General features: G+C 23.7%; 2 protein-coding genes across 2 annotated transcripts; both read left to right on the forward strand.

The window, feature by feature from the left end:
* The first annotated feature begins 674 nt into the window (after positions 1 to 674).
* LOC127279541 (tropomyosin-1) lies at positions 675 to 10586 on the forward strand. Its single transcript, XM_051301974.1, has 7 exons — positions 675 to 928; positions 7025 to 7312; positions 7497 to 7630; positions 7809 to 7997; positions 8201 to 8276; positions 8454 to 8586; positions 10121 to 10586. The coding sequence occupies exons 2-7, from the start codon at positions 7073 to 7075 to the stop codon at positions 10201 to 10203; spliced, it is 855 nt and encodes a 284-aa protein (XP_051157931.1). The 5' UTR covers positions 675 to 928; positions 7025 to 7072; the 3' UTR covers positions 10204 to 10586.
* Positions 10587 to 11280: 694 nt separating this feature from the next.
* Positions 11281 to 13509, forward strand: LOC127279542 (uncharacterized). Its single transcript, XM_051301976.1, has 4 exons — positions 11281 to 11434; positions 11525 to 11725; positions 11930 to 12103; positions 13091 to 13509. The coding sequence occupies exons 1-4, from the start codon at positions 11387 to 11389 to the stop codon at positions 13403 to 13405; spliced, it is 738 nt and encodes a 245-aa protein (XP_051157933.1). The 5' UTR covers positions 11281 to 11386; the 3' UTR covers positions 13406 to 13509.
* Positions 13510 to 13512: the final 3 nt, after the last annotated feature.

Here is a 13512-nt window from a genome sequence, read left to right on the forward strand (position 1 = left end):
TTTTTTTTAAACGCTCATATTTACATTTGATTTCATTAAAATTTTTTTCTTGATTTTCTCATTACTACGAAAGAGTTTTGAAAATTGTATTAATTTTTTATTTAAAAAAATATGTTTGGAAATTTTTTTTTTCATATGATATTTTTCCAATTATGTTTTGAATAAATTACAAAAAAAATGTTATTTATAAATTAAAGAATTATAGATTATTGAAGATCTCTTCATCTATTATTATTTAAAATTAGAAACAACATATTTATAAACTAATTTTTTTTACAAATTACAATGTTCTTACAAGAATGTATGAATTTGTTATTCTTTGTTTATAACAAAATTTATATCTTAAATTAGAAAAATAATTAGAAAATAATTAAAAAATATTTTGACACTTTTCAGTTAAAAGGGAGAAATTTTGTGAATATTATTTTACAAATTCACTTCTAATTGAAAAAATAATAAGTTATTATATTATTATAATAATAATTGAAACAAAAAGTGGCGGAACTTTGAAGAAATTTGATTCAGGTAATGAATATATTTTTTATTGTTATGATTTCGTGATTTCGTATTAATGAATATAATTATTTTCAGGTTGCTTAGCGATGTCTGCCCACTACTTCCGGAGGCCGTGATTTCCAAAAAAAAACTCGGATGAACACTTTTTTGGAGACACACAGAGGGCAAATGGAAAAAATGTAAGGCAAAAAAGCTTTGCAAGCTCAAACAGTGACGCGATGAGGATGAGAGACCAGTTTCTCTAAACATGTAGAAATAAACTTGAACCCCGCGCTTGAAGATGAGGCCGAAATGCGCGTTTGATGAGAAGGCTCGCCATTTTTGGGTTCCCCACCCGCGTCATCTGCGACGTCCGACGTCGAGGAGCGTCGGGACGACACTCGACGCGCGTCTCTCTTGTCGCTCGGGTTAGGTAAGTGTCATATGGAAAAACGCGATTTTTTCGCCTCTTAGTGAATCAACATCTTATTATAATCGTTATTTTGAAAAAAGAAAGAATTTACAAGTTAAAACCAAAAAAATCAGTTTCTCCAAGAATTTTAAATGTTGACGAATTTCAAGTGAATTAGAATTTTTTTTTTTTTTTTTAAAGTGAGGTAACATTTTTCTTTTTTTTTCGTTTTGAAGAAAGAAAAAAAAAGTGCGAAGTATTTTGAATTTGCAACCGCGAAGTGTGAGAAAAATAAAACAAAAAAAAATACCAAGGATTTTTTAAACAAAAAGAAAAACACTATTCTGGTGATATTTTCCATTTCTTGCAGAAAATAACTGTGCTGCTGCTTTTTTTTTTTTGTCAACAAAATTATGAAGTCTTCAGAAAAACAGGATTTTTTTAAGCTTATCGCTTGTCTCTGCGAAATAACATTCAACGCTTCACGCTTACGCTTTTGTAGACGTAACGCGATGTCGTAAGTAGCATTAACAGGAATAACAAACTACGTAATCTATTTTTTTTGAAAAAATTTCTTTTTCTTCTTTTTAACTGAACATATATGTCAGATTATTTATTTTAGTTTTGTTAATTTTTCTAAATCTTGAGCTTGCAAGGAAATTTTTTTTTTTTATCTATTTTAAAAATTTTTAACAAAATTTTGAAAGTAGTTTTCAATCAAATTTAATTTTAAATATTTATTTTTTATTTAACCAAAAAAGTATTGTTGTTGAATTAAATATATGTTATTTTCGAAACAATTTGTATTTAACTAAAAAAGTATTTTTGTTAATTAAATATATAATATTTTCTAAACAATTTTTTAGTAAAATTCCAAAATAATTATTGAATAAAATTTAAATCAATAATCTGCCGGAAGTGATTCTTAAGATAAAATTTATTTGAAATGATTTTTACATGATCAAATAAAAATACTTTTTCTAGTGTCTGCTTTTTAATTATTTTCTCTAGTCGAAAATAAAAATTATCCTCTTTTAACAACAACAAAATATTGTCATCGTAAATTTTTGTTGATTTGATTGATTAAATTATAAATAAATTTTTTATTTAACTTAAAAAAATAAAATTCGATTTAAAAAAAATGGAAAGTCACGAAATATGTAAAAAGCGAATAAAAACGTAAATAAAATTTTTATTTTGAAATGTATAAACAATAAATAAGAAAAGAAAGGTAAAAAAATAATAATAGTTCAAGAAAAATTATTTGAAAAACAAAAGTTATTCAAAAAATTGGAATTTTTTGGTTGTTTAAAAATATAAATAAATAAAAAATAATCTGACATTTGAATTAAACAATTAATGTGTGACATTGTTTTTTTTTAAATAATATGAGTGTTTTGCATGTATAGTGGCGTATTTTTGGGAGGAGATATTTCGTAAAATAGAAGATATTGTTTCATTTAGTCAGCATTTTATTTAGGGTTTTTGATGAAAACAAGTTGTTTATAGAAGATAGAAAAAATGTATCTTTTTTTAAGCATAAAGACATCATTTCACATTTTGAACTTTCATCAGTAAAATACTAAATCTATTTTTGCTCTTCAAGCCAACTGAGTATATTATTATTATTTTTTTTTTTCATATGAAAGATCAAAACAGACAAAATAATATCACTCGACTGTGACATTATTTTTAAAGTGAGGCAGTAAAATTTATGAAACCAAAGATGAAGTAGTGGGTGTGGAATTTAAGATGCAGAGGAGAGGGTGAAAAAGATTAGGAACGAGGACAAATCATATCATTATCTTTTCTAATGGACCATTAAAGATGTTCATAAATTGAACAATTTCCGTTAAAAAGTAAACATTCCATTTTTTTTATTAAATTGTATTACTTATTTATTTAATATTAAAAAATAGCAAAGATAATTTATAATAAACAAATAATTTATTATAAATTAACTGTTTTTTTACTTTTTACATTTTTCAATATTGCCATTATATTATTTAAATAATTTTATTTTGACAAAAAAGGATTTAGAAAATATATTTTTATTGTTTTCCTTCTATTAATTTTGATTATTATTTTTTCTTTTTCTAAAGTTACATTTACTATAAAAAAAAGATGTAACCAAAAGTTAAATTTCAATTCCTAGTCAAATTTATCTATAAAAATTTTCCAAGAATTTCAAAGAAATTTTTTTTTTTGTTGATATTTTCTGTAAATATGAAATTTTTTAATTTGGGGAAAAACCTTTTTTTTATTTCAATATTGTAGTGTATGTTAACTAATAGAGGACTGAGCGAATGAGTGTAAAGGAAATTTCTTGAATTCTCCGACATTTTGGGAGACAGCCAAAAAGGTTGGGACCTCTCAATCGGAGGTCACTTGCAAGTTTGATGAAGGCATCTTTAATGACAGATTTTCTTGAACCCCATCAAATGAGTGACTTTAAAGAATTTTAATTATTTTTTTTTTTATTGAGGAATTGAAAAAAAAATTTATGCCAAAAAATTAGTTTTCTAAATTGTGAATTTTTTTTTTCTTATATCAATGAGAAACTGTTAACACATCTGAAAAATATTGGAATTTTTAAAAGAAATAATAATTAATTTTTTACATTTTTAAACAAATTTAAATATTCATAAATAAATTTATATTTTTAAAATAAGTGTAAGAAATTAAAACTATCAAATTCATTAATACTTGACGAATTTGAATTCAAATTTACTGTACATGATATTTCATTGATAGAAAAAAATTTCAAATTTTGTTTCACAATTTATAAAATTTTTTATTCAATGTATTTTGCTTTTTCATTTTTGGAGAAATTTTTCTAATAATTAGAAAAAACAATTGTTCCAATGTGAAATTACAAATATGATGATAATAATTTTATAAAATCGAATCAATAATTTCTCTATTTTTGAAACATTAAATTGACTCAAATAATAATTAATTAATGTAAATAAATATTTGTCAAGTGACTGATTATTTGATTTGTTTTCAGGAATCTCATTTTTTTCCACCAGTAAAATTTCACTCTTAGGAATTTGAAAATTCTATATTTATGAAAGAAGATTATAGGGAAAAAAAAGGGACAGTTCCAAAGAAAAAAAAAGAAAGAAAAAAATAATAATGAATCCTACGCAAGATTTATTAAGAAAAAAAAAGAAAAAAATGTCGAATTGGGCGTCGCTTGTTTTGCAAAGTTTCGTAAATTCTATAAATAATTTCGGGCAGTTAAGATCAGATGTCGGTCGGCGTTGGCGGCCAAGTAAAGCTCGTTCTCAAGGAGTTGCCTGAGACTCTCGCACACGCTCCAGCTCGACCCGTTCTTTCCAACATTTATCGTCAGCCACCGTTTCTTCGCTTATTAATAGAATTCTGGCAGTAGTTTCTATTTCCGTAGATATCAGCTCTCTACGGGCGCTACTTCGAAATACTGTTGAAGGCCCCTCACAAACGACTACTCACCGAATATGACGACGAGAGGAAAAACTTCTTCCGCTACTTAAAAAAATATCCACCCCTCAAGAAAAAACGAAAAAAAAATTTTTTTTTGCTTTTTTATTTTGTTGGGATAAAAAAAAACAATGATAAGCTTCTTCTTGTGCTGGGAAAATCGAATGGCATGAATGGATCCATGCCAAAGTCAATGGGATTCTTCTCTTTGATGAGATACGCGAGTCTTACGTGTTTTAAGTTCTCTTCTTGTAGATACGCAAATTCCTGATGAATGTTTTAAAAGGACGAGGAGGTCGAATGTCAAACTCTTGTATATTTGCAATATGACTTTCTTTTACAAGATATTTTCAAATTTTTAAATTCACGAGGAATCACAAAAATTTTATTTTTATTCTTCTATTTTTTTTTTGGTAATAATAAACAAGTAATTTTTCACAAAATGAAATTTCAACAAAATTTTCATCAAAAATTGTGTAAATAAAAATTAAACGTGGATTAAAAAAAAATTGCCTCTATTCTTAATATCTAATAAAAATTCAATTTGCGAAAAATATTTCATTTCAGAATTTGATTTTTATTCCTAGAGTTTTTTGTTTCATAAAAAAATAAAAATATAATTTTTTCTTCAAATTAAAAAAAATTTCTTTTTAATTTAAAAAAATTAATTTCACATTGTTAATTCGATTTCGAATTATTTTTCAATAGAATTTTTCATTTCAGTTTCGAAGTATATTCTATACGTATATAATAATTTTTCAATTATTTTTTCAATTTGGCACTTTTTGCTCTTTTATTTCGAGTTTACTTAATTATTAACATCATTAAATTAAATAATTTTGTAAATTTATTTTTTTTTAAAATTATTTACTATGTGTATGAAATACAATTATTTTCATATTCTATTATTTTGGATATTCAATTTTTTTTTTTTGAATCAATTATTTACATAAATATTTAATTATTTTTCTTTTCAATCTATTTTGCAATGCAATTATTATTATTTTTAAACGATTTTGAAAAAAAACAAATTATTATTAATTCAGTATCACAATTTTAATCTGAAAAATTTGGCGAAATAATGATTTTTTAATCAATATTCTTTTTTAAATTTAAAAGTTTTTTTAAAAACTTTTTTCAAATTTCAATGTGAAAGAAAAGTCTATTGAATATAAAAATTAGGTTTCCTTGTATCAGTAGTATAAAGTTTGTTTAGTCAGACTGGTCGCGTTTTGATATATATATATATATAGCTTCAATATAATGTCCACAGTAGAGAAGATGTTTTACGTCGAGACCGCGATTTATTTATTTTCTCTTCTTGATTATTTGTTTTATTATTATATCACTTTATAACAGTTATATTCAGTGGAAATCAGAAAAAAGCAAATTGAATCATATTTTAAATTCTCTTCAGGAAAAATGAAACACCTGTTTTTCAATGAGTTAGATATTTTTTTTAGTACTTTAAATTATCATTTACTATTTTTATTCACAATTACAAAACTATTATAATTAAACATATAATTTGTTTCTCCATAATAATTTTCACATTAATTCATTGTGCATATGAATTAATTTCAATTAATTAACTTTTTTTTATTATTATTAATTTATTTATTTTATTTATTGCATTTATCACATTATTTTTATATTTAAAAAATATGTTTATTTATATTATATTTATATAACAAAAAATTGTATGAATTTTTTTTTAATACAAAAAAAATTGCATGTGTGTTGTTTTTGTTAATAATGCAAATTTTTAATTAGTTTTCAATTTGTCATTTATTAATTAACAAATAACTTTATGTGTTGGATTTATATAACAAAAAATGAGTTTTGAAAATTCACTCAAAAAAAGAAAAAAAAATAATGAAACGATTTATTTTATTTTACTATAATAATTACTATAATTAAATTGTAATTTTTTGAGTGTATATAATATAATAATGCTTAAAGCGCTGTGGCAAAATAATATTTAATTCTGGTAAATATCATCAATTTTCATTCAATTATTAAAATGTCAAATTTACTACACAAAATGTATATTTCTCGATGAAGTGTTTACTATTAACGATTGAATAATTCTTGAAACAGTCCCAAATTCAAATTATACCGTAATAAATGTCGTTTGTACTCGAAAATGTTACTACTCTCTTATATTATTATTTCTAAATTCGAAATGCGCTCACCTTGCTTTATTTTTGGACGGTGGATTAGGTCTCGTTTAAATTTTGTCTTTCGGATAAAAATAATGATTGACGAACTACAGACAAATGTTTTTCAGTAAAAAAATATATATATAAAAAATCATTTTGTAATTTCCATTTTTGAAATTTGTTGAATTGAAAAATAAAATTTTCATATATATATATATTTTTTTTAATTTCCACAATAAACATGTTTTTGGAGAAATTACCTTAATTTTTAATAATCCAATAAAGATTGTTTAATTTTCATGAATGAATTTATTTCCCTTCATTTAATCGTGAATATTTTCGATTTATTTGATTTTTATTAAACTAGTATTCTCCTGGATTGAATGGATAGTAAAGAGAATTTTTTTTTTAATTTCGTAAAAATTTCAATAATGATAAGAATATTGACAAAAAAATGTTTTTTTTTGCTAATGAGAATGTTGTGTTTTAGCGGACTTTTTATTTTCGTAAGTGAAGTCGACAAAAAACAGACGCCACCATGGACGCGATCAAGAAGAAGATGCAAGCGATGAAGCTTGAGAAGGATAATGCGCAGGATAAAGCCGACACCTGCGAGGGACAGGCGAAAGAGGCAAATATGAGGGCGGACAAAGTCCTCGAGGAAGTTGCCGATTTACAAAAAAAATTAACCCAAGTGGAAGCTGACCTTGTTGCTAATAAACAAAATCTCGAACAGGCCAACAAGGATCTTGAGGAACGCGAAAAATCCCTCACAAATGTAAATTTTCAAAATATATTATATGAAAAAATATTTCAAATATTATATGTTTTTTTTCTATTCTTCTTTGTATTTTTTTTGTTTAAAATATAATTTTTCTTTATAATATTGGAAAAATAAAAAAGTAGAAAAATTTTTTCAACTTTTTTTTTTTTTAATTCAAGAATATTGATTAAATTTTCAGGCTGAATCCGAAGTGGCGGCTCTCAACAGGAAAGTTCAATTGATTGAAGAAGATTTGGAAAGATCTGAGGAACGTCTCAACACTGCATCTGCCAAACTTACCGAAGCATCTCAAGCTGCTGACGAATCCAGCCGGTAAAAAAATTTAATTTAACAAATTATTATTTTATTTTTTTATAATTTGACTAGTTGTTTCATTTTTATGAAATCTAATTGAACAAAATCAATGAAATTTGAGATATTGTAGTCAATTTATTTATTTTTTTTATTCCTGAGTGCTCAGAACAAATAATAACTTAATTTTTATTTGCAGTATGTGCAAAGTATTGGAAAACCGTGCTCAACAAGATGAGGAGAGGATGGACCAATTGACGAATCAATTGAAGGAAGCACGTCTTCTCGCTGAAGACGCTGACGGAAAATCTGACGAAGTCGCTCGTAAATTGGCCTTCGTTGAAGATGAACTCGAAGTCGCGGAGGACCGTGTCAAATCTGGAGAGGCGTAAGTTTTATTTATTTAATTCTTAATTATCCACTTTTTTAAATAATAATATTAAATTAATTGATTATACCTATATGACTTTTATATAATTTTTTACATTTTTTATATTTGAAAATGAAAAAGTATATAAATTAATAAAAAAAAAAAAATTTTATTATTATTTTTTTATTTATAATAGTAAAATTTTTTCTATTTATTTTCAGTAAAATCATGGAGCTCGAGGAGGAACTCAAAGTTGTCGGAAACAGTTTGAAATCTTTGGAAGTTTCTGAAGAGAAGGTTTGTTCATTATATTGTTAATTACGTAGATTTTTTCGTTAAAATATTTTTAAAAATAAATTTAAAAATATAGAAAACATATAATTATTTTTTAATTAGATGTAGTAAATTTTAATATGTATAATAATTATATTGTCTATTAATTAAGTTGATTAATCAATAAATAATTTTTTTCAGGCCAACCAAAGAGTTGAAGAATTCAAAAGACAATTAAAAACATTGACTGTCAAACTAAAGGAGGCTGAGGCACGTGCTGAATTCGCTGAGAAAACAGTCAAGAAACTCCAGAAGGAAGTTGACAGGCTCGAAGGTCAGTTATTTCATTTTAAAAAAAAATTCAATTTTTTTTTTAATATTTCCAAAATTTACGTTAATTTTTTAAAGAGCTTTATTCCTCGTATTGAACATTATCGGAAATTAATTATATATTAATTAATTTAATCAGAAAATATGCAAACTGGATTTTTTTTTTTTTTTGATTTCGTAAATTCCTTTTGCTTTTTTCAGTTAACAACAACTAATTATAAATTTTATTTTAGTTAATGTCACGATGATAAAATATTAATGTTACTATAAAAACACATCATTTAAAGTTAATGTTGTATGACGTCAGTGTTATAACATTAAATTATTTTTTTTACATTTAGTGTTCAATATTACAGGAATGCAATGTTTTAAATAAATTTCATTTTATGTGATTTTTTCCAGGATACCTTGAAAGTAGAGAAATCCTTTTAGATAGAGTTAAAATTCCTCTCGTAGTTCAGTTTGTCATGTAATATATATAATTTTATTTGTAAAACAATTTTTCATTACAGACGATTTATTCCGTCAGAAGGAGAAACACAAAGCTATTTGCGATGACTTGGATTCGACATTCGCTGAGCTTACGGGCTACTAAATTTTATTACACACTTCTAAAACTCTTGAAATCTTATTCCACTTAAAAAAAAAACATTTTTTTTAAATTAAAGAAAAATTAAATTTGAAAAAAATTATTAAAAGAAACATAGAAATTTTGAAGTTTAAATTTTTAATCGGATTTTTTTTCTTATCTAAGATTTGATTTAAAATAATAATTGAAAAAATATAAAAATAGTGAATATTTTAAGTAATATAGAAAATAATGTAGAAAGTTTATCGATTATTTCATTTTATATAATTTTTATTTTGCGAGTGATATAATTATTTTATTATTTTGACAATTTTTGGAGCAAAATGTGATGTCCTTTTTAATATTTGATACAGTGGAAAAATAATTCTTAATTTTTCAATAATTTAATTTTAATTTCTTCTTAAGAATTTATTGACATTTTACTCATTACTGTTTCAACATTTATATTATTCAACACAAATTTAAAGAAAAAATAATAATAATAATAATTAAAACGTCAACGATCGTCTCTTTCAAGGTATTTTCGCAAATCCCCAATCTTCACGGAATTTTTCTCCTCGATTTTTTATGAATTAGTCGCACGAAAACATCAAAATATTATCACAGTAGCACCCGTATTAGGAATAGAATTTAGGGATATCCAATTTTTAAATCCAATTATATTTAAATATATTAGTTATTATAAAATTGATAAATTTTACTCCCTATTTCTTCTCGGCTTGTTTGCATGGCACATATTTTAATTTTTCATATTCCGTATAATATATTTCTTAAAACTTTTTTCTTAGACAAATTGAAATGATTTTTAATATTCTATTTACAATTAAATAAATTTTTGTTGAAAAAAAACTAAAATAAAATATGCCTGGAAAGTAAATTTTTTTTTGTTTATAAAAAAAAACATGTATTTAAATTAATGTGAATCAATTTATTCTTTTTTGTTTTACAGATGAGCTTGGAATCAACAAGGACAGATACAAGTCCCTGGCTGATGAAATGGATTCAACATTCGCTGAATTGGCTGGATACTAGTCAATTATTTTTCTCGATGAAAAAAAAAATACAAAATTTCATCTTTTTAAAAAAAAAGTGTTCGCACCAACTACTTAATGAACATAAATGAAAATAAAAAAAAAATAACGAAGTCCCACATGAGACGTGAACATTACGACTCGAGCTTCTTGATAAACCAAAATCAAAACACCGATCGAGTAAATTTTAACGAAGAAAAAACACAAAACAAAAAACACTTATTCACTACTACTATTCATATCCAGTTTACATTGCGAATTTATTACCGGAAATAGATTTTTCTGTTATAAGATATTTAATAATAATATAAATCTAATTATAACGTGATGTACGAAATGTTATGCTACGAAATTTAATAAATGGCTGTAACTGTTTTAAAATGATGTCTGTTTAATTTTTTTTTCTGACTACATATATAATTATTATTTTATAGTCATTTTATTTATTACATATATATTTTTTAATAAGAATCGATTTACCTTAGTCATAAAAAAATTACTTTTATTGTTTGGTGTTATTAATTAAATTTATTTTATTTAATACAAAATTTTGAAAATAAATAGTTTTGTTTCGTTCCATCGGCTTAGATTTGCTAATCTGTTTTTTTTTTAATTTGAAAGACAGTTAAAATCATTTTTTATATATATATTTTTTTGATAATTCTAAAAGATATAGTTTTAATTCTTATTTTACAATTATTTTATATTTTATAACGTAAACCATATTTATATTTTATTTTTCTGATAATTGTGCAGCCACAGATTGCGCGCATAAAAGACAATTAAATTCGATGACATAAAAAGATAATATTCTTCGCCTTATTCGCTCTATACTCACAAGATTCATTTCAAATTTATAATATTACAAAAAATTAAAAATAGAAATAAATAATAATATGATATATAAATAAATAAATATATTATTATTATTTATTTTATTTTATTCCATGTAAACTTTTTAGTAGGTTTTGCTCTTATATTATATTATATGTAAATAATTATAATTATTATAATTTGAAAAAAAGTAAAAAAAAAAACTTGTTATTGTCCACTCACCTGATCAGATGATCCATACCCCCTCATTTAGCAAGTGAAGAGAACGATCGAGAGAACTTGACTTCACAAGTTTGTGTGCTACAGATCAGTTTCAATGATTCAATCGTCTGAGATATAAGTATACTAAAATGAAAGTCATACTTTTTTCTATTCTTCTTTTAATCGGTATTTTCAATGTAAGTACATTTAATAAATATAAAAATTTTACGCGCATCTATTAATTAAATTGAAATGATATATAAATTTTTTTTTTATAATTTCTTCAGACTGTGAATTCATCGGCAATTTCAGCTGAAAATGAAAAAGTTATCGATGGATTAAAAAATACAACTCAATTGATTATCGAAGGACTAAAACGTTTTGAGGAAAAATTGCAATCTGACCTAAAAATTAAAATTAATCAAACGAAAGTTGACTCTTTAAATCGTATGGATGGAATTGTTTATTATGTTCTTCATGGAATTGAGGTAAAGTAATTTTTTACAATTAATTAATTTTTTTTTGGCTGAAAATCATAATTTGGTGTTGGACATTTTTTTTATAATTAACTTATTGAAGAAAGATATTTTTCCGAAATACAATTTTAAAAATCAAGAAATATTTTTAAAATAACCAATAAATAAAGTGTAAAAAAAATTGTTTAATTAAAAAAAAATCTTTGATTTATTTAGACGGCAGTCAGTGCAGTTAATGTAACTGGAATCGATGCTGTATCTTGTCAAAAAATTGCGAACAATAGTTTACAAAAAATAAATGAAACGACATATTTGAATCTTGACAAATGTACACCAATTTCTTTGTCATCTGCTGCTCCACTTTTGAAAAATATTACCAAAGCTATCCAGGTATTTAAAAATTAATTTTTAAAAAAAAAAATTTTAATTTCAATATCAATTAAAAAAAATTTTTCAATTTATTTTCAAGAATATTAATTTTCTATTTTTTTTAATTGAATATGAACAAAAGAATGTCATAAGAATGAAACACGTATGTAGTAAGGCTGCGCAATGTTATCTAGGATAGAGAAACGTAATCTCGTTTGACTTGTGCTTCGACACATACGAAACTTTTTTTTTTTTTTGTTTTTTTAAAGCAGCATAGGAATGTATGAAAGTAAAAGTGCGCTATATATTATACGCACGTATAAAATGAAAGGAAAACGCTACCTCCATGATTATGTGTATTTGATAACTTTGCGCAAGATTTTTCGGACCTCACGTATCTAATCGGGATTAATTTCAATTAATAAATAAAATCCCATTTTCACATAATCACAGCTAATTTACATTTATTTTTCAACTAAATTATTATCATTTTTATAATATAACTATGGTATTATAAATAATATAATTATTCAATGTAATATAAATCTACAATCACAAATATTTAAATCACAAAAGTCATAATATATATAATTTGTCGAATATTAAAAAATTTAATTGACATTCGATTAAATACTGTATTCAAAAATTTTTTTCTTAATTCCAACAAGTTACTTTTTGTTGTTTAATAGTAAAATTTTCAATTTTATTTCAAAATTTTATAAAATTAATTTAATGTTTAAAAGAAAAACAAATTTCAAGGTAAAATTTGTTTTACTTTTTATTTAAATTCAATTCGACCTTCTTTTCTTTTTGTTCATTATTTAAAAAGTCAATTGCAAAAAACATAAATGACGAATTTAACCTTGTCGAGTGTTTTTTTATTATCATTATAGTGCTAGAAAAATGAATATTGAATAAAATAAAATTAAGTGAATATTAATAAATAAAAAAATTAATTAAAATATAAAATAAAATTTCATTAATCTAATCGCTAAATTATTATTTCAGGTTGCAAATAAGACAATAACTGATCTCAATAATACAATTGCCACATGCTCTTCTGATAAATCAACGACAGTCGAAAAGTGTGTTATTAATAAAATTGAAGATTATGAAATTTCAATAAGAAAGCAACAAACAACTGTATTCAAAATTAAAAATGAAGGACTTACAGTAACAAAAAATGTGAAAATATCATCGAGATCGTGTCAATCAAAATTTGTCTATGATATGCGTGTTGAAGCAACATTTAAAGTTTATCGTGAAGCTAATCTTTGCATTCGAAGTATTTACAAATCTGGTCTTTATAAAATTTTACTTTAAACAAAATCTATAATATTTGTTTATTCCTGAGACAATAACGTAAATCAAAAAATTTTTTAAATCAGATATATATTTAAAAAAAATAAATAATAATAGTTAAGTAATTT

This window comes from Leptopilina boulardi, unplaced genomic scaffold (genome assembly GCF_019393585.1).
Source record: "Leptopilina boulardi isolate dan_hultmark-lab unplaced genomic scaffold, ZJU_Lbou_2.1 LbouV2_216, whole genome shotgun sequence".
In the NCBI taxonomy this organism is placed as follows: domain Eukaryota; kingdom Metazoa; phylum Arthropoda; class Insecta; order Hymenoptera; family Figitidae; genus Leptopilina; species Leptopilina boulardi.